This window comes from Megalops cyprinoides, chromosome 16 (genome assembly GCF_013368585.1).
Source record: "Megalops cyprinoides isolate fMegCyp1 chromosome 16, fMegCyp1.pri, whole genome shotgun sequence".
NCBI classification, from domain to species: Eukaryota; Metazoa; Chordata; class Actinopteri; order Elopiformes; family Megalopidae; genus Megalops; species Megalops cyprinoides.
This window is the reverse complement of record NC_050598.1, coordinates 4,020,624-4,046,559: the sequence shown is the minus strand read 5'-3', so window position 1 is coordinate 4,046,559 and position 25,936 is coordinate 4,020,624. Positions and strand designations below refer to the sequence as shown.

The 25,936-nt window shown below is 42.1% G+C and overlaps 1 protein-coding gene across 1 annotated transcript; it reads right to left on the bottom strand.

Annotated features, from left to right (window-relative positions):
• Window positions 1–263: 263 nt before the first annotated feature.
• LOC118790983 (calpain-5-like) lies at window positions 264–24,374 on the bottom strand. The gene is made up of 13 exons (XM_036548168.1): window positions 24,164–24,374; window positions 19,032–19,220; window positions 14,034–14,165; window positions 11,410–11,618; window positions 10,585–10,777; window positions 9,018–9,208; window positions 8,655–8,732; window positions 8,345–8,528; window positions 5,415–5,537; window positions 3,785–3,987; window positions 2,512–2,633; window positions 2,062–2,198; window positions 264–859 (listed from the first exon to the last, which is right to left on the bottom strand). Exons 2-13 carry the CDS (start codon window positions 19,194–19,196, stop codon window positions 677–679), a joined length of 1,920 nt encoding a protein of 639 aa, XP_036404061.1. The 5' UTR covers window positions 19,197–19,220; window positions 24,164–24,374; the 3' UTR covers window positions 264–676.
• Between the last annotated feature and the right edge of the window lie 1,562 nt (window positions 24,375–25,936).

The window sequence follows — 25,936 nt, the reverse complement described above, 5'->3', positions numbered from 1 at the left end:
ACACAACAAACATGTCTAATTACAATGTTTATTTTTGTGATGACATACTTCAGTATAAACTTGTTCCTGATTTCATGTTATATAAAAATGCTACTTAAAAGTGACTGGAATGCATAGAATGCACATGTGCAAAAATATAGTGTAAAATACTGACATTAATATAAATGCATTAGCATAATATTTTGCTAAATTACTTTGGAGACAATCCTGAACATTGCAATTTATTGCAAATGGTTTTTCCCTTATAAAAAGGCCATATTGAACCAGCCAATTACTGCTATATGGATTTACTTAAAAGCCTTCGTATACACACTATATATCCTAGTCTTTTTTGCAGGGATTATGTCAGTAGGATTATTCAGGTATAGACTGGTTGTTAAGAAAAGAATCATTTGGTCTCATGCTGAGGCTAAGAAATGCTCAGCCCGTTACCCTGTTAGGGATCTTTGGAAAAGTAAATCCACCCTCAAATGTCTGCCCATAACTTGGCTGGCTGCGATTCAACATACAACACTGGTTAGCGATGGGCAGGGTCAAGGTGGTCAAAGCTGGTGTAGAAGCATGTGTCAGTCAGCCAGGGGGAGACTCAGGCTTAATGATGCATGACAGTTGGTTGGAGGTGGTGGAGCCAGGTATGGTAAGCTTGCAGGAAATGGGCGAAGCCGGCCTATAGATGTCACAGGGCTGTCAGCTGGCTGGAGGTGACCACCCGGAGGCTAATGGAGCCTGGCATCTCCTCGGCTATCTCGCGGCCTCGCTTGTGAAGCTGCAGACTCTGTGGCTCCGACGAGTCCTTCAGGGAGGCAGACAGGACCACCTGTCCCAGAAACTGGTCCTGCACTGTGTTACTGTCCCACACCTAGAAGCACAATTGAAAAATCAGTCCTCCAACAATCTGATATGCCTGCACACCTGAGAAACAGTGCAGAAGTCAGACATGATGTAAGCAGCATGTATGTAAATAAGTTACAAAAAATGTGTATATATAGAAATATCAGGGCAAGAATCCAAAATTTCTGTCAATTTTGGACCTGCTGAATATGTTTACATGAGCTCAGGCAGTACTGCACTTCTGTAAGAACAAAAAATTCCAACAATCAATATCTATAATCAGCCAATGTTTAAGTCATGTCAAATTCAGATCAGTATTCATTGAACTGCTCAAACTCAACTGAGTGTCAAAAGTTAATGATTCCAGGGGCCTCATTTACAAAAAGCACTTGGATTCCATCCTATAGTTAACTCTATGAATTTTCTTCAAAAAGTTTGAAGGTAGCATTTTATAGAAGTGATTGCATGCATGAATGAAGTTGCATAGTTGCAACTATGAATCTTTTATTTGTAAATCGCAAGCTGATGACAGATTGAACACACAGATTTTAAAAGATGTGTCTGGTAAAGCAATGGTGGCTCATAAGCCAGCCATCACCCTAGGCAGCTCAGTCAGCTCAGTCCCCAAACACTCTCCACCTACAAAACGCATGGTTCACCAAGTCACCTCCATTTCCACTAATACCAAAACCTTCATTCTGCATTCTTCTTCTTATGCTGATTCAATCTGGAATCTGGAGAGCTACATTATCAGTCTCTCTCATGAAATTATAGGCTTGCATGTCTTGTCAAGCCTGTAATACAGTGGCTTGGCAATCAGGAAAGGTTTGTACACCAGTTCAAGAGCTTTCACAGGGCAAAATGCTTTTCCACATAAGTTTCAAGGTTACTTTCAGTACTTTGATGTGGATTTTAGGTCTAGGACTAGGTCAAGGTCTATCACAAAACCATAGAGAGCAGTGAAGTTAACATCAGGCACTTTAACATGGTGAAGCTTGTCATATGTAGATGTAACCACACTAAATCAATAACCATAGAAATCCTGATACTTCACCAGTCCTGCCATGTTCCACATGCAGATCAGTAAAAGCAAGCTTAAATAGACACTGCTTTTCACAGCTGTAATAAATCCATATGAAGATCAACCCTGGAGCTCCTCTTCCTCCAGTCATAACTCTTAACTGCAGCTGCAGGGTCCTTCTTTACACGTGATTTCACTGTTCACCTCACCTGGATAGTGATGGGCTTTCTGGGGTTCTTCCTGTAGAAGATGGCCCTGGTGTCAAACAATGGCTCCAGCGTGTCCTTCTGAACCTCAGACTGAACTGAACTTCTTTCACAGTATATAATCACATAGGGGTCTACTCCTGTACATCAGAGAAATGGCAATGACAACAAGAAAGGTCTACTCCTGCACATCAGAGAAACACTAATAGCAATAAGGGGCTCTACGATTACTTTGGCCATTCCAGTACACCAGATCTCACCCTTAATTCTGGCACTCAGACAAAAAGATTTAAATATCATGATTCTGACACTAGAAATAAAAGCTTTGGATTGCAGCAGTGTCAACAGGGAGTTGAAGTACAGGTAATTAACAGGTACTCAATTTCTCCTTCCTGGCAGAAATTGAAGCCCTCAGATCTGTGTGGCAGTCACTGATGCAATTCCAACTCTCACCACCAGAGGGGTGCTGCTTCTGCAAGCCTTCAGCTCCGTGGACGTAGATGTGGGTGACAACGCGAGGGTACCCCAGACATGCAGTCCAGCACCTCACTCTGGGCTTGTCTTCAGTCAGCTCTCTATTGGAGGATTACATTACAAGACACCCTTATGAAGGACAACTCTCTGACAATATGTTAAATGGATAGCGGAAGAATTACACTGAGTAGGTGAGCAGATGGAGGCAAGAGTAATAAGCTTCATTTTAGATGTGTCATTGGACTACAAATCCTACCAACATTGTATTCTCAATATCTTGAAAAACTGTATCATACAGGGCAAGAGAGAAATTAAAATGTAAAGTAATGAAAATGAAAAGTAATCAGACAGCCACAATAATGTGGTACCATTTCTCCAGCTATTGTGAGCGGTAAAAGAGCAATATAGTGCTGAACAAGCACATTAACACTGATGTCAAACTGGCACAATCCCACCTCAAAATGAGTCCACTAAACAATTACCACCCCAGAAACACCCCAATGAAAACAAAAACCAGAGACTCATGGAAATAACCCAGCAGCTGTTCCTGACAGCTTCAGAGAAGAAGACACCATAACATCTACTTTTAGTCTCATTGGAGGATGTTGTGAGAAGTGGAAGGGTACAGATGGAGCTCAAACCCACAGTCCTTGTGAGTCAATACTGCTTAAAATCTTCTGACTAGTTACATGCTAATCAACTCTGCTTGTTTCCATTTCAGGCCACCAAGCTACAATAACACAGAAGACACACAGAAGAATCCACGCTGATGCTCTCAAAATCTCATTTCCACATATACCTTGTCATTTCTGATTGAAATATATAGTACTCTCTGAGTTTTATCAACCTCTATATATTAAAGCACAGGCTCAATTTTGGATACCTGTGATTGTCCCTGATCATATTATCCATTGCTGTCACATGTATTAGTGGAATTTGATACATCTATATTCAGTTATTCAGCAGACTGTCTTATCAAGAGCATCTTAGAAAGTAAGAGTAGAAAGTGCATCTAACGACATTTCATCAACATTGGAACACACTGAGCAGCACCAACCACAGCCTAGTGCCTCTCCCAGTGCTGTGATTATTAGACAGCATAAATACTGTAAGTTAAAAAGCGCGTAAATTCAAATGTGCAGCATAGCAGCACACCAACTGTAAATACAGGGTTTTTCAGCATGCTCGGTTAGTCTGCAAACATAGAGAGAGGGGGAATCTCTCTCGGCGGCACATGTCAACACTCTATTACCTGCAGGCTGAGTCTGTGTCCGTGTAAACCCGCAGCATGAACTCTCCCAGGGCCCGTGCCATGTGCGTGGAAGGGATGACGATGTATCGGCCCCTCGGAAGGGACTTCCTCATGAAAACGCTCCGGGCGTTTATGAAGGTGGATATGGCCACGTTAGGCTGGGTTATGAGGGCATGCATCCTGTAGGTTCTGTTGAGCTCCACCTTAAGCAGAGCAAAAGGCAGGAGAACAAAGTCGCTGTTCTAGCACTCGCTGATCCATAGACGAGGCTGTTTTGATACGCGGATCAGAAGAATAGTCTTCCTACTATACTTCCATAACCTCTCATAACCCAGCTGAGCCGTTATCATCTTTGCCGTTTCAAAAGGGAAATATATTCAAAGTATTCCAAGATCTGATCTTAAGAGTGATCAGATTTAACTTCTTTAAAATCCACCCAACACTTCCGCAGTTCTCTGTTTCCACAGCTCATGTGCCAGGGTACTAAATCAGCAACTATTAATCACTTCTAATTGCCGGTGCAGTTGAAGTCTTAATACTTCACCCCACAGTGAACCGCGGGTCTGAACATAGTAATTGTCAGGAGTTTGAGCAGCCCTGCCTGCCTTGTGCTAAAATAAGTGGGAAGAAACAGACAGGGCCCCTGATTTTAGGCAAATACTTTAACAAAACAGGCTGCCAGGAGTGTCTGGTGTCTGCCGCAGCAGCTGGGAGCTTCCCCTTGTTTGGTGAACCGCACCAGCTGGAGCTCTCGCCTTGCCAAAAGAAACCAGACGAGCCTCAAGCAAAAAGCATCACCGTAATTACATCTAATAGTTAAAAGCGATGGAAATGTCACAAAATAGTAAAGAATCCAAACTTCTCAGCGGTCATCAGTGCAGACAGTAATAAAAACGTTTCTCTCTCTCTCTCTGAAATTACACAGGCCTACTTAATATTGTTTATGCTCATGTAGATTTATTTCAGAGCTTGTCTTTCCAAGATCAGAAAATATTTATATAAAATACATCTTTGACAAGCCTTTTAAAACAATGATCACAAGGCTACAGCCACAGATCCCACAAATTTAAGACATGCTTATGAAATATCATAATATATAAGTATAATGTCTGATAAGGAGAAAAATGGCTTGCATAATTTCAGTTATAAAGAAAATCATCCTACCGAGAAAAGCAGCATTGCTCCTGACTTCTTGATTATATGGATGAAATAATTTACTGCACAATTTACTGTTGGAGCCTATCATGTGATGCATTTGTTAAATGGCACTGGCAGAATGACACCAAACAAGGGCAAATAAGGAGCTAATCTAGTTAACTATGAAAAGACTAGAAATGATTTTGCACAATAGCAGTTTATCTCAGTGCTACACTGTACATCCAGGGATTATAGTAAAAAAATCAAAAACTAAGGTAATGATGTCATAAATCGCATTGTGTGTATATTTTGGTGATTCACTGCTCATTTTCTGCATCCTGTTGAAAAGTAAACATACTTAAATAACCTAATCTCCCAGTAATGCCACGATCCGGCCTCTCCGGCTATAATAGGTAAACCTGATGACCCTGACCAGGCCAGAAGCCCACTCTCATTTGAAATGGTTTGTTCTGAGTCTTCTCACTGTGTTTACCTTGAAAACAGCAAAGCCTATGGTGAGGTTCTTCCCCTGGCCAGCGCAGGCATGTATTTTCCTGTCCCGTTGCTGAAGGGATATCAGGACCTCGTCTTCTGCCTTTGTGACGTCAAAAACAAACTACCGTGGAAACACAGAGAGGATTGCAGTATGAGCGGTTATGGAGTACCTGCCAGACTACCTCCTATTCTGTTGAAAAAGAAATTTGCCCAACACAGCTGTTGGGCTAAAGATTAAAAATCTTTAAAAATTAACCCCATCTACAAAGATGGTTTTCATTGACTGCTAAGCATAGCAAAGCATTTCTAAAATTCTAATGAAATATTTCATGCAAATATTTCATTAAATATTTCCATCACATCTGAGTCTTTTGTATCTGCAGGATGGTTACTGAATTAACTGACAAAATATTGGGCCCTTTTACAGGAAATGTACAGCAAACATCCAACGGTAAGTAAACTGTGTATTAAACCCTCAAGGAGGTAACAGAGAAAAGTGTCACCCACTGCAGCACAAATAAATACATTGGTAAAAATAAATCCCCTTATTCTGCCTGTTTAAATTTTCCCAAAAGCATTTTTGCTTCCTGGGCTCCTTGTTTCTCCAGCCCACACCTTTCTGAATGCCAGATTTTTACATTATGTGTAGTTACTGAGGAAAAAAAGAGATCATCTGTTTTTCAATTGTATCATATGAGCCATTTACATTCAACAGTGTTACATTAATCATATTAATGCATTATTTTACATGCTTGCAGTCACCAAATATGCATACTTGGTGCATATTTGCTGACTACTAAAAAGCAGGATAAAAAAGAATTCTCTAAGAAAGATCACTTCAGCTAATAAGCAGATGGTAATGCTTGTCTTAAAACCTGCAATTAGTTAATCCACCCTATCTTTGTAGTTTTTCTTTCATACCTTAAAAAACATTTCTCTTTTGTTCCCTGACAGTAGGTTCAAATGTCTGCCAAATCTGGAATCTAATTCGTCACCCAGGGTAATATGGCACGCATGTGTTTTAATGTGAATTTAAAAAGCGAAATAAAAACATTCCGATGGAGAGCCTTTGTTTGATTACAAGAATCAAAATCTTCAAACTCTTAAATGTGTCTCATGTTATTTGCAAAGAAGACAAATCCACGTCAAGAGTATTATGCGTAATTGGTTTCACATAAAAGTGTCTGGATTTATGCAGTGGAATATTTTCCATTTACAAGCCACTATTAGCTTCTAATCCACTGTTTCCCAGCGTCAGAAAATAATGTTCCATTTACATCTCTCTGATTGCTCTGTGTTCTCAGTGAGATTGCTGTTGCAAGAATTCCACAGCTTGCAGTAAACAGTCACACAAACTGCCCCAGTTCCTCTGTGGTATAGAGGTCCATTAAGATCATACTATAATCTTCATTTCTTCATATAATCTTCATTTGATTTGAGAGAATTAATATATTATCCCTGAAACAAGAGGCATGAAAAGGTATGTGACTACCTCATAGAAATAGATACTCGGAATATTCATTATTGATGTTTATTATTATTATCATTTTTATTACTTCCCTCAGTAATCTGTGGTATATTCATAATGTGCTTTTCTGTGTGTATTATTGTTCAAGACAAGTTACCATGACTGTGTAATCATTCTCTCCACAGTCTTTGAGATCCAGTAGGATGCTTGGTCGGAAGACATGGACTTCATTGACATTTTGAGACTCAGACGGACCTCTCTCACTAATCTCCTTCATGTTTTATACTGATGTGTAATTGCTTGGCCGCAAGCAATACATAATTTGATTCAGCTTTGCAGCAAACTGCACAGTGTTGATTTCAGTGATTGAAATAACTTCTAAATTAAGGATCTAGCATTGAATCACATGATCTTCACATGTGCTTCTTTGGTGATTCACATACAGGGGCTGTTGTTAAATATATTTAATCTTCAGATCCTTCACATCTCTCAACTCATAGACACATGATGTGTTTTCGGCATTTGCCTTCCTGAAATTCTGTCCCTCCTCTTCAGATTACATTGTAACCCTTGAATCTTATTGGGTCATTTAAAAAGTTATTTTTCAAAATCAAATGTTGTAATTTTACAGTGGAAACAAAATATAAATCAGTTGTGATTAATGTTTGGAATGACTTGAACTTGTGTTGCAGCAGGTACATAAATAGTCAAATAGACATGAAGTATAGACTTCATTACGCAAATGGAAGGAATAATAAATTCATTCTGTCTTTGTGTCTTTGGTGTTGCAGTCACACTACGTATGAAAAATAATTTTAAACATTGTGACATAACAGCAGCCCCCTGGTTCTGACTAAACATCAGCAAAGAATGAAGTTCCATTTTTCAATTGTAAAAATTGTTGTCATTCTAATTAATGATTTCTTTAATCAATTAATTTGAAAAATTAGCACAATTAAGTACTGCTAACACACAATGATGGATGTACTTGTTTGTGGGTGACACATGCCCCATCACAGCATATAAGAGGCCAGCTGGAGGTGTAAGGGACTACCTGTTCCAGGCACCCTGAAAGGAGCTGCAGGACACCTGGAAGAGCCATGTGCCAAATACCTTTGCTTTCACACATACACCTGTCTTTTATCTTTTAGCAGACAATTCAGAATTCAATGCATGAATGTTCAAGGGGTCATTAATCACTTCCCTGATTAGGAACTGTTACACAAGACAACTCTTAAGCAGACTGGGCACTAGAATAAACGTTAATAATTAAGTACTTTGCAGCTTACATATTGGATGATATCGCCATCAGGAGGATGGAGGACTGAAACAAGACTCCTCCATTGTTATAGGGATTGTCACCTGATTTCAGCACCTCAGTCATGTGGGAAGGCTAACATGATTTCAGTACCACAGCAGTGAGGAGGGAGGGGGACAGGGACAGGAGGGGAGGGGGGTACCTGTGGGTTCTGCAGGATGGAGGGGTAGCCCCCGCAGCGGTTGTGCAGGGGGTTGGTGTGCTGGGTCCAGCTGCCAAAGTGGATCGCCTCGTGCCACGTCTTGCTCAAGCTCAGGAAGGACGTGTTCATAAGGCGGCACACATCCACGTCCGTGAAGTGCGTGAACCAGTCATCAATCGCCATCCTGCCGTGAAACATGCACACCTCAGAGCCCCCACACACCTCAGAACCCCATGCACCTCAGAGCCCACACACACCTCAGAGCCCCCACACACCTCAGAACCCATGGTTATACAACTTCTATACTCACCAAAACTCCCCATTGTTTTCCACTGTGATCCCCATCGCATTCCTCTCTTCACTGCTAACACTCTGCCACTCCTGGGAGCTTGAGAGACAGTGAGACAGACAGAGAGATTTTTTATTATTACTCCTAATTATTTTACATAAATTGAATGTGCTGTAAATGAATGTGCTGATGAATGAATGCAAATTTTTGAGCATTAATTGCCCTGACATTTTTAACAGTCCTACCAATAAAGCGTATTTTAAATTTAAATTTGGAAGAGAGAGACAAAGACTGGTGGAAAGATGGACAGGGCATTGAACATGTTTGGCGTGGTGCGCCAAGGGGGCGTTGGTCGCAGCCTCTGCAGCAACGCTCTGCCCTCACCCGTCACTCCATGGTCCCTTCCACTCTGTCCGGCCCCAGGGGTTCCTCATCCGGATCAGGAACACCTTCTCCGGTCTGTGGAAGGGCGGCTGCCCTTGGCCAATCCGTGCTTTCCTCACCGCTGTCACCGAGTAGGCGTGGCCCCTCACCAGGCCACTGGGCAAGTGGGTCTCAAAATTGTCCGGGGAAGCCTAAGGCGAGACGTGAAAGGGGACAGGGGTCACCCCCACCCCACTCCCATGGAGATCAGTCTGTGCTGCCAGCCCTTTGAAACTCAGGGTCATGTGAACTCCTCTCTAATGGACGTGTTGAGAATTCGAATGTTCCCTTTCATAACTGAATTCCTCCACTCTGAGGCCGATCTCTCCATGTTATTGTACATGGGAAACTTTTATGTAAAATTTATAAGGCTCATCTTTTTTCCTCTTTTATCAGTTGTGTTTTGCAAAAATGTGCGTGTCCCTCACTTGGATGAGGTCATCTGGTGCTCTGTAATGTTTGCTGAAAAAATTTGTTTATTGGTGTTTTAATGTTTCGCAATTTATGCGCACATCAGTGGCTGAGAAACCCAATGTTTAGAGATGTTACTTATGGTACAGGGCCTGACTGCGCAGAGGGTTTACTGGATTTGATTACACTATATCTAGAGGCATCACTTATGGTAAGTCTGTAAATGATGGTGAAATTCAAAAGCTTTCTGAGCATCAATCGCATGGGTTCTCACATGAATCAGAGCTCTGTGGAAGTGTGGCAGCACTGTAGATTAATTACCTCTTTGAATGCTTCTGGTAAAATATTTCTGGTATTCGGTTTACTGAGAGAATGTAACTTTCCAAGCAAAAGAAATATTCTGTCTGCTGTCTGAAGCACTGTCTAGTTATGAAGGTTGGCACAGCTTACTTTGTAATTCCAAGTCTACATTATAACTCCCACTGGATCACTGTGCTAGGCTACACAGTAAAAAATCCTGATATGTAGTGTTGAAGTAGCACAATCACTGGAACACACATTATTAAGCCAGACAATGCTGAATCCACCCTGTACGCAGCAGTTGAGAATGACAAGTGCACTCATTCACTCATTCATTGCCTTTGAATGAGAAATTAATTTGGTCCATTTGATCTAAAAATGCAGATCACAGTATTCAAGTACCTGCGCCAAACAGTTCAAACATTGAAGTTCCCAGAACACCTGACATAGTGACATCAAGCTATGCCAGTAGAGGACACATATGTGATATTTGATATCATGCAGAGGTACAGAGTTGGGAGGAGTGGCAGTGACTTGTAAGTACAAGGCCTGGGAGCAACACTGTAAGGAGTCATACCTGGGTACATGAATGCGTGCACCCGTGTGGTGGTGATCTGTTTATACAGCTGGATGTTTACTGAGGCAGTTGTGGGTTAAATACCTTGCTGAAGGGTACAACAGCAGTGCCCCAGTGGGGAATCGAACCATCACACCATCAGCCTGGTTACCACTACACCACACTGCTGCCCACTGCATAGAAATGATATTTAAATGGTGAGTGTCAGCTAGCTGTAAATGCACCGGACTGAGGCCTTGCCTTGATGGAGCAGCTGATGATGCCGCCCCGTTCAAACACGCTGAGCAGGTCCTCATAGAGCCGGATCTGTGCAGGGATGTCCTGCTCGTACTTCCCCTTCTTCAGGTTGATGGACTCCGCCACCGCCCCCGTGAAGTCCACCACAGCGTCCGCTGTGTTTCCACCATCCAGGGACTCATAGCACTCGGACAGCCTGCCGATGCAGCAACATCAAGCCTTTACAGCCACTTCATGAATGGCGAGCTTGTGGCCCACACTAAGAGGTTCTCTGAGACCATTGATTTAAGGTCACCGCTGAGGCTCCTCCAGTCCTCCTGCTCCATTCCACTGTTCTCAGGCTGACTGCAGATCACACTGCTTTCAAAGTTCATTTGAAAGTCTGACCTAGCTTAATGTGTTATTAGAACAACTAACGTGACACCCCTCTGATATAACAGAATGATGTCATTCTGTCATTGAATTTTCATATCACAACAGGTAAAATGATATCATTGTGTTGAGGAAAGATGAGGATCCCTCCTCATATCAGTCAGGAGAAATTAAGTAAAATGCTCATGCAGAGTTAGCATTAGCATGAGTTTACTAGGTTCCACTGCATTAGCATTGGCATGGGTTTACTGGGCTCCATTGGGTTAGCATTAGCATGAGTTTGCTGGGCTCCGCTGGGTTAGCATTAGCATGAGTTTGCTGGGCTCCATTAATTTAGCATTACCATGGGTTTACTGGGCTCCTTTGGATTACCATTAACATGGATTCAAAGGGTTCTTTAGAATAATATCTTTAGTATGAGATTGTTGTGGTCCATGCGATCAGGATGACGCTCACTTGGCATAGGCCTTCTCCAGCAGGGCGCTCCAGAACTCATTGCGCATTTTGGAGTGGCAGTAAATGAGCTCCCCGTTGATAGTGGGGAGACGGTCATCCACCACCACATCCACCCATTCGCCAAAGAGCCAGAAGCGGAAGTGGAATATTCCGGCATAGTTTTCTGGGTGAAGGGGATCCCACTCTTGCTCCTTCCAGTCGGGGATAACCTACCAATGGGGAGATGCAGAAATACATCAGCGTGAAGCCACCCACAATAGCAGTGAAGGCACTCTGACAATTTAAGAGACACTATGAGTAAGTCTTTTTCACAGCAACTTTGATCCCACTTTTTCAACCCCAGCATGATTGACAGCAACAGGACTCCAAGGACATCAAATGTACACTCTGATACCACCTCAAAGGAAAAACTGGTTAAGTTGAAGGAGGCAAAGAGGTTGACTCAATTCCCAAAACACTGCATCCATGAGTAAATATCTTGGTTGAGTTAATCAGCAAAAGGCAATTTACCATTGATGTTTAGGAGTGAAAAACCACAACAAGCTTACTGGTGTAACTACACTCTGTTTGATTCAAATTCATTGCCACTACAGAGGTGCTGGCACTGTGGCTGTGTGCAAATTCTTCCCCCTCCTGTAGATCTAATCTTGTAGTAAGTTCAAGTAGTTCTGTGAGGTAATGGTCTGATGAGACACAAGGGAGCCTGGCTTTGAAGTTATATTTAGGGGCAGTTACCTCACATCCTAACGAGATAGTATTGGAAATGTAATCTAAACATAACTCTTCTCAAAATGGAATCCAGACTGTTACATACCATTTTCTTAGCCAATACTTTGATTCAGAACCACTTACATCATTGGCAAATCATTCATTTAAACAGACAGATATTTTTCAGAGGCAATTTGGGTTAAGTACTTTGCCCCAGAGTGCAACAGCAGCTTCCCACCTGGGGACTGAACTGGAAACCTTTGGGTCACAAGCCCTGCTCCTTACTGTTACACCACACTACTGCTTCCAAAGGCCTCTACAGAATCATCACTAACTGCATATGCAAGAGCTAAAGTTGTCCACAGAGGTGAGAAACAGAGAGAGATATACTGTCTAAAGTTCAAAGAGTGAGTTAAAAAGGATGAGAATCAATAAAGATAGACACTGGAGAGGAATATGCTGTACTGATCCTAACTGAAGCAGATAAGGGTATTCAACAGATATCAGCTAAGAAATCCATGTGTTGCTGTGATCTGAGGTGAACCCCAACCAGCTGGAAAATGTCATGTGTGAAAGCACACAAGGTTTTGTCCCTGGCCTGGACTTCTACTAAACATGCCAGTACCTTTTCTGTCAGTAAACAAGCACAGAGCCAACACAGGACTGAACAAGTTCCGTTTGGGGAATAAAAAATGTGATATCATTGTGACACATGCCATTGATATCATGTGACATATTCCCATCTTTGGAGAGTATTAAAATCCTCTCACTTTTCTCCTTTGAATTTGGCTTCTCCTTTACCTTTCTCTGTATAAATACATCATACAGTGTAAAAGTACAGTGCTCAGGTTAGACAAGGAAGTAATTGGACATCTTATTATGTGACAGGTGTCCAAAGACTGAGAGTTTTGTATCTGTATGTGTCAGAGTAAATACACTGATGTCATCCAGTCTGCAGTTCTGAAGTGGAGATAAAGCAGACACAAAGAGAAAAGCAGACATAACATTTGTCCACTCACAGTAGTATGAACACACATTTATGTTAAATATCACACTGCCCTCATTGTATGTCTTATTATCAGAATCCAATTTCCTCATGCTATTCTGAAATGTTTCTCATTTTTCTCTGTAAAAATAGCTAACCAAAGCAGAAATGAGAAATGAGATTTGTTTGGGGAAATAGGAGTAATTATGTGAGATAATATCAAGCAATACATTACATTATTGTCATTTAGCAACTGCTCTTATGTAGAGTGACTTACATAGTAGGTTACAGTTTTATCCATTTATATAGCTAGCTAGGCAATTGAGGGTTCAGTACCTTGCACTAGGGTACAGCAGCAGCGTCCCACTGGTCAATCGAGCTAGCAGCCTTTTGGTTATGAATCCTGTTCGTTACCATCAGTGACGTTTTGAAAAGCAGGTGTAAGAGTTACTGTGACACCAAAATGAATACTTCCCAGGGCAAAACAATACTGTGGGATAAAATGCACATGTGTCTGTTTGCCAGTGGCTGAGTACCTTTTGCTGAAGTCCTTATAAAATTAGCCAGTCATTTTATCTCTCTATAACTTTAAAATCAATGGTTAAATTGTGAATAGCTATAAGATCTGCATTTACAAAAGAAGAGACTGCAATTTTTTATGCTATTCATTTTTATAGGAAAAAATATAAATATGTTATATATGAGTGAAATTTCATATCTTCTCATACAGCAAAATAAATTGCATGTTTACTGGTAACAGTTCAGCTCATTAATTGCCCTTATTCCTGCTGTATGCTGTCTGACCCATCGAACGGATTAGCTGTGAACTGCGCAGTCACAACTTGGTAGTAATGAACTGCAAGAACTGATAACTGGTTGAGAGGAGCTGGATTACCGGACCATGCGCCAGCAAGCGGAAAAAGACACCCACCTTCTTCCACAGCTCTGGTCTGAGTGCGAGGCAGGAGCATGCAGCCACAAACCAGCAGTTTCCCAGAAGCCCCTGGTGCAGGTCATGGGCACTGATTCCCTCAACAAATAGGCGAGGGTCACTGCAGATCTCCTGCAAGAGGATTCATGACCAATCAGGGACTGCACTCAGGTTTGCTTAGAGTCATGTAAATCTGCACTACAGGAAGGTGCCATAATTGTGAAAGAACAGTACAGTGTAGTGTGTATATATATCTATATCTATATACATTACATACAGTGCCTTGAAAAAGTATTCCGCCCCCAACTCTTTTTTTTTCACACAAATGATTTTCACAGCCTGAGATTTTGACTAATTAGACATTTTTTTTATTTGAATCACTCAACTCTGCAACAGCGCAGCCCAAAAACAGAACAAAATTATAAACCATTAAAGAATAAAAAATCAAAAACTGAAATATCAACAATTAATAAGTATTCATCTCCCTTCTTTAGTACTTGGTTGAACCACCAAGAATGTCAATTTTCTTGATTTTAAGCCAATCGAGTGTCACTCTGGCAGTGTGCTTTGGGTCGTTGTCCTGCTGGAACAGGACCCTAGGTTAACCCTAAGTTATACTTTCTGGCAGAGGGGAGTAGGTTTCTATCCAGAATCTCCATGTATTGTGCAGCATTCATCTTCCCATCAATCTTGACCAGACTGCCAGTCCCTGCTGCTAAACACCCCCATAACATGATGCTACCACCAGCATATTTCAACTATGTGGATGGTGTTTCCTGGCTGATGTGCATTATTAGCATTACGCCACACATACCACTTAGTGTTTGAGCCAAAGAGTTTCACTTCAGTCTCATCAGACCACAACACCTTTTGCCTTGTCTTGCCATATTCTTCCAAGTGATGTTTTGCAAAGTCTTTACAGGTGAGCGTGTGCTTTTTTCTCAGCAAGGGCTTCTTTCTTGCCATGCTCCCATAAAGGCCCTTTTTATGCAATAGTTTGGATATTGAAAATCCATGTCCATGGGTCAACAATTGCAGCCACTGACTTCTGTAGCTGTTATGTTGACAGTTGGCAACACAGCAGCCTCTCTGACAAGTGCCATTCGTATTCAGTGACTAAGTTTAACGGGGCGGCATGTGTGGCTATAGTTTGAATGCCCTTTTCCCTTTGTTTTGGTTTATTCAATTCAATATCCAACCATACTGTTTGACCTTATGGAGCGGGAAAGTATTTATGCTCATGAAGTAATTCAGAACAGGTAATCCACTAATTTCCCACACAGGTGGAGACCATCACCAAACTGGATGAGTTTATAAGACAATATCTTGCACCTGAGCAAGGTTAGCCTTATAATTAGGTTCTGAAAATTTCTGAGTAAGAATTTTTTTACCATTTCTCTTAGCCAAATTGCTCTAGATCCCTCAGACCTTTTTGTCTGATAACAATTGACTTGTGCTCAGATAACCTTTTTTGTGGGTTTGGTGAATGCCTTGAATCATTATCATACTGGAATGCTCATTTTTTGCCAAGCTTGAAGTTCTTGGCAGAAGGAACCAGGTGTTTGGCCAAAATGTCCTTATACGTCCCTTTTAAATGTTAAGCCAGCCAGCAGACACAAAACAAACCGTAAACATAACAGACCCCCAACTATATTTCACAATGGGCTTGACCTTGCTATACCAAACATAACAGTGATGAGTGTGTCCAAATAGCTTAGTTTTATATCTGATCGAAAGCCATGCTTCCAGCTGTCATTCAGATGTAGTTTGCCAGTCAACTGTATGTACCTTCAGAACAGGCCCTCTCCCTTGCTGCCTAACCATGAGTGCCACAGTCATGCAGGCTATGTGAACAGTGCTTTTAGATATCTGAGCCACTCATAATACATGCCAGTGAAATAGACCTGTGTGCTCTTCCCAGCAGGATTGCCACTGTGCCAGTAGCTTGAAACTTCTTAATAATTCACAATATACAGAAAAGTGATTAATTCAGATTTCTGTTAGCTCTTCTATAGCCATCTACCAGTGTACGGAGGTCATTTTCCTGTAGTCTCTGAAGACGTCTCTGTCCTTCAGCATGATGATCCAAGATAATAATGACTTTCTTCTGTGTTTCATCTCCTTTTCCCTTTTCCAGGGAAACAGAAAGCCTTCAGATGCCTGCAAATATTTTATGAAGACTCCCTTCCAAAACCTTCCAGACAAGCATAATGATGGTGTGGATCTGTTTAGGTGGGTTAGGTTTTAAAAGATTTCTTAAAGATGCAAATCTGGGTCTTGTGTTTCCTGGAATAAAATTCATTATTCAGAAACAATATGTCTTCTCTCTGCACCATGCTATTAAGATTATAGGGTATATTATTATCTGCACTGCACTGATCACGAAAGCATGCGTTCATGACCTGTACCATTATCTGTGTGTTCGTCACCTGTGCGAAGAGTAGGAATGCAGCCTTGGACCCTCCTCATTTTTCCAGCCTAAGTATATAATTACGCACAAATTAAAACAGACGCCATCAAGAAATCTGTATCCAGACAAATGACATCAAATGAAACATGGCTTTCCTTCATGGCGACACAGTCCTGAGCCCTGCCAAAAAACATATCTGTTTTGGGGAAATGATACTTTGATGAATTGGCCTCGTGGCTGATCGGTTGAAATAACATTGTTTATTTCTTTCCAGTCTGTGGCCTTAGGCCTTGATGCTGTCACTTAAGATACAAAAAAATTTGCAAAGCTTTGAGGCTGATTTCTGCTATGAGGACTGACAAGGAACATCTCACTTCATCCCCCCAGGAGAGATTTATGCAATGTCCAAAGACTGAACCAACATTTCAGCATAAGTGCTGCCAAACAATGTGGTGTCTCAGCGTAGAGCTCGTAAATAAAGCTTTTCCACTATCATTCCACTTTGCTGCCTTTAAAGTAAATGGAGCTAAGAGCGAAAATAAACCAGATAGGCCAGACACGCAATGAAGCTGCGTGACTTACACTGACAGATTGCACATCTTACCGTTTCAGTGGTACGACTTACATTGACAGTTTCCACGTCTTAGCATTTCAGAGGTAGTAGCTTAGCAGCACTTATCCAGGGGGACTTACATAGGTTACAGTTTTTACTTGTTGTCCATTTATACAGCTGGATATACATGGAGGCAATTCAAGTTAAGTACCTTGTCTAAGGGTACAATAGCAGTGCCCCAGTGGAGAAATGAACTGGCAAGCTTACCACTACATCACACTGCTGAAATAGACTATGCATAGAATGCACATACATGTTTGATGGAATTCCTAGTGTTCTTAGGTTCTCTCTTGTCATCTTTTTTCCTGGGGTACAATCTACATAATCATATCACAGCTGACTGAATACCAGCAACAAGCTGTACTAATGGCACTGTGGACGAGTGAGGGGTGGAGGGCAAGTTTGTTTGTTTGCATTGTGCAGACAGCTACAGGCATCTTCTGCTTCATACATTTTAAAGAGAATGCAGCTAATGAAGTCAGAGGTAAGCTGCTCTTTAAAGAAGCATAATAATAAATGGCAATATGTCTGCCAAACACTCCTAATCAGGCGCTAGAGAGGCCAAACTAGGCTTGCAAATCCTGACTTCCAGTCGGGGTCCCAACTTGTCTCCCCATGCAGCATTGGATAAATTTGGCTGCCCTTCCTTCTGGAGAGAAAGAGAGCAAAAAGTCACAGTCAGATTCTGCATAGCTACAGTATTCCTGGCCATCTATGTGACTGCTAGACATGCTTTTGACCAAATCATGCCCATTCCTCTTTCTGTGGCTTTGTGTAGCACAAAAGTAGTCAAACATGGCATTCAGATTCATAACTGAACTTTCTGGGTAGGGTAGTCTCCAAGTACCTCTTTGTGCAAAGTCTACAGTTGTTTTTCAGGCCCTTTAGAGGCAGTGTCTCCCAGGAGATTTCAAACAAAATCGTTTAAATGAAGAGGCTCAGCAAGCACCTGCTTTTTTAAATGCCATTATATGTTTTATGGTCACAGTACATCCTCTCACTCCTGGTTTCTAGTCAAAAGAGCTATGTACAGTGTAAGAGGCAGAGGTGACAGGGGAATTTGCGATAATAAATGGCACCAGACTCTCTGTGTTTTTGTTTCAAATGAGGCTCCTCAAGGAAGTTGCTCCTCATCTATCCCTGTTGACCGAATGAGAGTGGTTTGTTCATGGCCTGCCGAGTATCTGAAAAAGCAGCTCATATCACCATGCCAAAGCGGGCTGCTGGCCTGCCATGTCTGGGCCTGTGCTGGGCTGATAGACCCGCTCCCCTTGGACGGATCTCCAGTGAGGAAAGGCAGACTAATTTGTCTTCTCAGCACCCAAGACAAGGTCCCTCTCATTGTTGACAAAATAGAAATCTTTCGTTGTCAGGAACCATCCATCTTCCCTGCAAAGCCTCCCTCCCAGTACTCATTCCGAATGGTCCCGCCAGCCTCGCTGAAGCGTGCTGTCAGTTAAATGTGCAATCGGGTGTGTGCAGCACGCCAAATTCACCCAATTATTGCCATAATGAAAATAAAAAAATATGTTTTCTTTTAGGCTTGGAAATCTGTGCTGAGTAGATGAAGGAATTCTGGAACAGATTTGTTTCTCCTGCACAGAGCCATGTTCATCAAATAAAGCTGTACTGTCAGCCCCTGACTCCATTCCAAGAATACCATGAAAAGAGTCTGTGCTCTACATGGGGTGTGTCGTACATGTGTATCAGCATCATGTCCAGTAGGCCAACTTTAGCCGTTTACCCCCATAGATACCTCCATGTTTCTCTTCCAGCATACTGCAAATGAGGGTCCATTCACCCTGGCTTTAGCTTCAAGCAGAAGGCCACTCCAAAACACAGTTACGTGGAGAATAAGGTTCTGTGCACCCTAAACATCTAAATTGGCATGTTGCAACAGCACTGAGAGCAGTCTTAGATCTGTGGTACGAGGCAGAGTATTCCTCTGCTTGGGTGAGGTCAGACAGAATGTTACCTTTGGTCGCTTCCACTCGACAGGTCTATGAGAGGATGCTTGGTAGAACAGGGACTCATCTGTGGCTGGGAACTCAGGGTCCTCAAACAGCCTCTTCTCCTCCCTGCAGTCCTGCTTCAGGTCGTAGTACCTTTGGTTTTTGTAGGGTGTGACAGAGCAGAACATGGCTCTGGCTCGGGGTTCCCTGCTCTGCAAACAAACCAGGTCATGTGGTATTAGGTGTCGTGTCTCATGTGCACGTCACTTTTAAGGGGGTGGGAGGCTAATCCGAGGCACCTGACCCTATGTGATGCTACTGTCCTGAAAACCATGGACTTGAAACAGGGCTGCAAAGCACTTTGTTCACCTCACTGTGTATAAACAACAATACGAGAACATATTTAATGGATACATTTTTTGCTCAATCAATATATTGAAAATATATATATTCTTGAAATGAATTTCCACTTTGCATTTGTATATTTTAAATGTATTTGCAATACATTTAATGTTCTTGGGCTGAACAACATATTTCTCAATATACAACTATTTTTTTAATTTTCATATTACAGTCCTCAGGGAATGATCTCATTACAGATTTGGGAAACCTTGCGGCTTGTCAGTATGATCCAATAATTGCGCAATGTGAAGGCATTTCCAGTGATGATAACACCATCTCAAGCCTTAAGCCTAGCGCCACATGACATCTGTTCACATTCACTGTTTTAATCATATAGAGAATACACACAGAAAAGCCAATGACAGGAAACACTCTCGGAAGCATCCATGTTTAAGGTTCACCCAACTCTTCTTAGTGGCAATGGAGTTACAGTGGTTAAGAAGCAGGGCTTGTAGTCCAAAGGTTCCCTGTGGGGCTGTGCTGCTGCACATATCTCAAATGTCATCAGGAAATATCCAGCTATATAAAAGGACAATATACAAGCTTAATGGCATTTGCCATGCAAGCACTGTAACTGTACTTAATTCCCCATAAGGTACTGGCTTTGCATTTCCCTGCTTTGATTGAGTGGGAGTTATGTCCCCTGTGTCAGTGCATTCTCCTGGCCAAAGCTTCTTGCGCTCGCTGTGATTGACAGATCCATGCTGCTCTGGCCGCAGCACTGAGATAATTGAGTTAAAGCTCTGGAGGCAGCAGGCTGCAGCACTGTTTATTCAGAGCATGGAAAACTCCCAAGGAGAGAGTCGTATAAACAAGCACGAAACAGCTGTTGTCCTTTGGGGATTGGGAGGATTATAAATTCCATTACAACTTCAGCGTAATGGCCTTTTCCTATGCTAAAACGACTAGACGCTGGCTCAAACATCTATAAAAAGCTCATGTTTGCTGTGGCAAAGTATTTACAAATGGAACTGGGGTGCTGTACAGCCTCCTATAATGAGGTAAATAACAACTTTACGCTTGTAATCAGGGATGGCATGCTTTCACATTAGCCAAGGACCAATCAGCTCTCAGACTTGGCCTTGAATGTCATTAATACTATATATACACTTAAATAAATATACTACGTATTAGGCACAAATGGATCTTCATATTAAACTCCTGGTATAATTCTAAACCCCACATTACCCACATTGTTAAATTTGCTGCTCCAGTTTTGCTAATAAGCGCAGACTATATGATGCAGGTTTCTCATCTCTGTTATATCTAAACCCTTTCATCTTGAACCCACAGGGGGGAAATGGCTTAAGGTGCTCTTAGGTGTTCCGAGAGGGTTATTAAAAAGCCACTGTGGTTTAATTGAAAGGGGCAGGCTGCTCCAAAGGTTGCCAGGTGGGAAACTGTTGTTGTGCACTTGACTAAGGTACTCTAATTGGTTCAGACAAATGTCCATCTGTGTAGGTGCATAAGTTAGTTGCCAAGATGATAATGTCATGTGATGTGTGATGTAGTGATCCCAGTTTCTGCATAGGTGAATAAGGGTGTTTGCGAAGATAACAATGTAATGTTATGTGTGATTTAGTTATCCCAGCATTCCAGTTCCCCTACTGCTACTGAGCTGCACATGTGGCTGACCTCTGCAGGCCACTCCTGCTTGGAGAAGACAGGCCATTCCTGGTTAGAGGACACAAGCTGGTCCTGCTCAGTCAGAAGCCACAAGACCAGCGCAACTAAAATGATGAATCTTAAAACTCTGAGCTGCTAATGCAGCAATTAAAGCAATACACAGAGACATTCAAACCCACTCAGAGGTGAATCTGCAGGTACGCAGGAAATGCAACTTCAGCTTGTAATCCAGGTTTCCACAGATAGAGTTGAGGTATATTTTATAGAAAGAAAATGGTTCTTTCTATAAAGAAAATTCACAAAATGACAAATGCAGCATTGAGCAGGCACTCGTATACAGAGCGACTTACACAGGTTACATGTTATCCCATTATACAGGTGGATATTTACTGAGGCAATTGTGAGTTAAGTACCTTGCACAAGGGCACACAAGCAGCTCCCCTCTGGGGAATTAAACCAGTGATGACCCCTGATCCTTACCACTTCACCACACTGCTGTCTCTGCCTGGCTCTTTGGTGTCATGGTCAAAGTTGCATGTTTGGTACCCTGTAGACCTGGGTTCAAGGCCGGGTGGGGTGACTGCTCTCGCCCTTTCCTACAAATGGTGTCAGAGTGGGATGACTTGCCGCGAGGCCATCGGAGGCGTGTGTGAGCTGTATGAGGGACCCCCAGGTTCGGTTGACCCCAATGTGTGAGGGACCCCAGAGATGGGTGAAGCACCGGTAAGTGAAGCACCCTGGGATGGGAGAAGTATGGCAGGGAAATGCGTGAGGGATGCCATGGTGCATGAAGCGCATGGGCGCACTTCCCGAAGGGGAGGGCAGTGTGATGGAGTGCCATCACCACGGTTAAGTATGAGCTCTGACTGCCATACCAACGAGCCTGGCTCTTTGGCGTCGTGGTCAAAGTCGCATGTTTGGTACCCCGTGAGGCCGGGTGGGGTGACTGCTCTTGCCCTTCGCTACACAAATATATCCATGTGCTTTTTCCTTGAAGCTAAACACAGAATTAATATGCTGTGGAACATCAATGTCATTTTTTTGACATTTACTCTTGACCCCTTCTCACAGTAATAATTACACTTGAAAGAACCTAATCATGCATGGTGCAGTAAGGTTTAAAATAAAACATTTAGAATATAATCACAGACCCCAATTGCATTATATGTACACAACATTCTCTATTGCAACTGATCTTTCTCAGAAAGTGGGAACTCCATTTGATACATTTTGGCAACAGCTTCTGTTGTTGGAAAACAGGGTCATGAACTCCTGTATAAATCAAACTGCTGTTCAGCAGCATGTCGGTAGATGAGTTCAAACCACAGATGGTTGACTGACTTTATGTCTGAAGATGGTTGGTTGAGAGCATTTATTTTGTCCTCAGGTAACAATTTCTTTATAGATTTGGATGAATGCTGGAATGTCCATTTTGGCCAAGTTTAAGCTTCTTTAGAGAAGGATTTTTGGCTAAAAAAGTACTTAGAACTTCGTACTTCGATCTCAACAAGGTCTTCAGGACCCATAGATGCAAAACTACCTGTAAATATAACAAATCCATGCCATATTTGACAGTGGGCATGACTTTTTTTTAACCCAAAACCACTTGTCTCACAGCTTGTGGTGGCAATATATACTTGCCTTTTCTTCCCTCCACGGTTGTCACTGTGTCAGTGGCCTTGAATTTCTTAATAATGAACATTACAGCGGAAAGTGGTAGATCAGCTTTTATAAAATCTGTTCTAGGCATTTCCCAACTTTCAGAGGTCAGAGCCCAATTGCCTGAAGTCTTGATTGCTGCTCTCTGATATGAACCATGATGGGGTTCTTCTGTGTGTTCTCTTTTTCTACCCTTGGGAAACAGGGAATTTTCTCAGGCCTCTATATACTTCCAGAAGCTTCCACTGAACTTCCATAAAGCAGAATGTTAACATACATATTTGTTTTTGATAGATTTTAAGTACTGCCCAATGGTGATACCCTTATAGATAGATAACACTAGATAATTTCATATTCAGCTTCAGATGATCTGTCTTCACTCTGATAATCAAACTCAAATTCCAATCTTGTCTGGATCTGATTGAGGTAATTTGCCCCCTTTTAATGTTTTTATACACTAATCACAAGGACAAGAAGAAATTTTCTCCTACAATCTAATCCAAGGTTTATTACACAGATGACTTTCATTAACTAAAGTCAGGTTCACTTTGTATCCAAATTGTCAGAATTGGCAGTGTAGCTTGACTTTTTGAATTTTTTAAAATGAAAATTTGAAAATTTCCATAGTAATATGTATTTATCAATAAAAACAATACACTGATGATATCCAAACGCCCGTCTTGTTTACTGTGTTGTGGAACTATTTAGATCATTGTTTTCCAGTGGAATAATTGTGTCTGAAACAGAGAATTCCACATAAAACTAATTAGAGCTTTTGGTCATGAAACTCACTCACAAAACACTGACACTGAAACATTTAACTATACACTATGTAGGTAACCAGAATGGATAGTAAATGGCCCTGCAATACATTCAGTGGAAGCTACAGTGTTTGGTCTTGTCTGGTATTCACAAAGTACTTTATCATCAGAAAAATGTGAAACAATAGAGAAATTTCCATGACCTTGGTGAGAATATTATTGTTTAGAGTGTGGAGCCTAACTTATTTGCTGTGTGATGTTACAGTTATCTATCATGTTTCAATTTGTTTTCTTTTCAGGTTCAGATGGGGTTATTACTCATGCATTCAACAGATACCACACACATCTTTATGAATTAATCGCACACCCAAGCACAGTCTTCAATTATACAGTGAAATTATCCATTCAGGTCACTTATTCAATTTTTCAGTTCCCAGTCGTTCAGTTACTGTACTGATATAGCTTGATAGAAAGTTCAGATGAGGTGATATTCCCTGTTGCACGGTTTCTTTCAAACCACAGTGACACTCTTGACTGAATCCACTGTCACAGGCAGACAATCTGGCTCTTGTGGCTTTTCAACAGACACCTAGATGCTATAATTAGTAAAGCACTATTGGTATCTAGCAGAGTTATTGTCTCACATGATCTCGCACATCAGAGTAGAATTTGGTTTAATTGTTCAGGTTACTAAGAGCGCTGCTTACCTCTGTGTGGATGGCTCACTCTCGCAAAATCTCCGCAGATGCTCCAGCAGCTCAGAGAGGGATGAACTGATGCCCCTTTTCAGTTTTTTGGACTGCAGTTAGGTTCTCGGAGAGCTCCTGTGGTGGTGGCGCTTGTCTCCCGTGACCTGTCTCCAAAACTACAAGCATCTGTACTTCACCCAGGCTTTTGAGTGTGTGAGAGCTGTCTGGCATCAGCTCGTAGCTCAGATCTAACCCCCCCCAACTTCCCCCCTCCACCAAAGAGGGAAAACCTCACTCCCCCGAAGTTGGTCTGGAAGTGCTGGAGGCAGGGGGAGGTATTATGCAAAGTGCTGGCATGCAAACTTGTTCTGGTCCGGAGCTCTGGGGGATAGGGCATGTCATTCCGTCGTGGTATCATCGCAACCCAACCCATTTCCCCGCTTCTGGGTGCACAGCAGGTTTACTGTACGGACCAGGGGCAGGTGGGTATGCACCTCCGGTGAACAGGCAGATAGGAACCCAATCAGAGTCCCCGTGGCCCCAGCCAGGGGCATGCCCCACACCCACCCTGCTCCAATCCAGTGTGCGGCTCCTCCCTCACCCATGCAGATAAGAGCACAGATGTGCTGACCCATTAGGCTGGTATCTGTGAAAAGGAGCAGGGGCTGTGTGTGGAATGTGTACAGCCTGATAAAGTCTCTAAACCACCTCAGTCTGGAGCTTGCATTCCTTACTGCAAGTCATCAGCTGGCATTGAAGGGCATCACAAGGCTAGTTTATCATTTGAGATTTGTTGTTTAATTTAAAGATGTTTAAAAAACAATTCTTTAGACTCCCTTGCTGACATGGGGTCTGCATCTTGGAGGAAACGTACCAAATTTAGATTACATCTGGGGGGAAAAAAGTCATTTATTTCTTTCTTTTATGTGACATTCAGCCACCCAGTGGGACAGGAATGCCAGGGCCCCACAATATGGATAGTGACTCGCATCACATGGTGACAGGCAACACAGATGCCACATGCATCCAGAAAGTCCAAATGCATTATCCACGGAAGAGCACCGGATGGAAGCTGGGTCTGGCGGCAGCTCAAGCCAAATCCTTCCGACCCAAAGCAAACAGCTCCAGGTGATTCAGTTAATCTGGAAGAGCCAGCCGATCAGACAGGGAAGCTGAGGCTTTTCAAAATGATTTACAACCAGAGAAAGAATGAGATTCAATGTTTTTAGGTTTAACTGTAAAGCAGTGTCTTTATTCAAGAATTGCTTGGTGACTTACAATACATACTTTCCCATGTACATGCAAAAAGCAGTGATCCCTCAAATAAACATAAAATATCAATATGTAAGTACTATTTATATTTATGCATATGTATATAAAGCTATTTATCACTGCTACTTGTTTAATTACCTGACTAGCTAACTAGCTCAATGGCACATTGGTGAAGGCTGAATTATGATATTGTGAAGCTACTACTCCCTGTTTAGCTCATGTTGGCTTCACTATCAGACCCACGGACCCCCAGCCCCCTTTCTGGCCTTCATCTCTCATTGCTCAATGCTATTGAATTGCCTCATATACTTCAACACCCACTTAATCTGACTCTGCCCCAGCTAGCATAACAGTGAGTGGGAACCACTCCACCACCATTTTCTTATTTATTTCTAGTTTTAATTACTGATAACGCTGTTATTTGTGTGCGTCTGTTGCAGTTTTGCATCTTGTTAGGTTGGCTTTGTTTTTAGATCTACCAATAAGAGACTTCCAAAATGAGATTTGTTCCAAATCAAT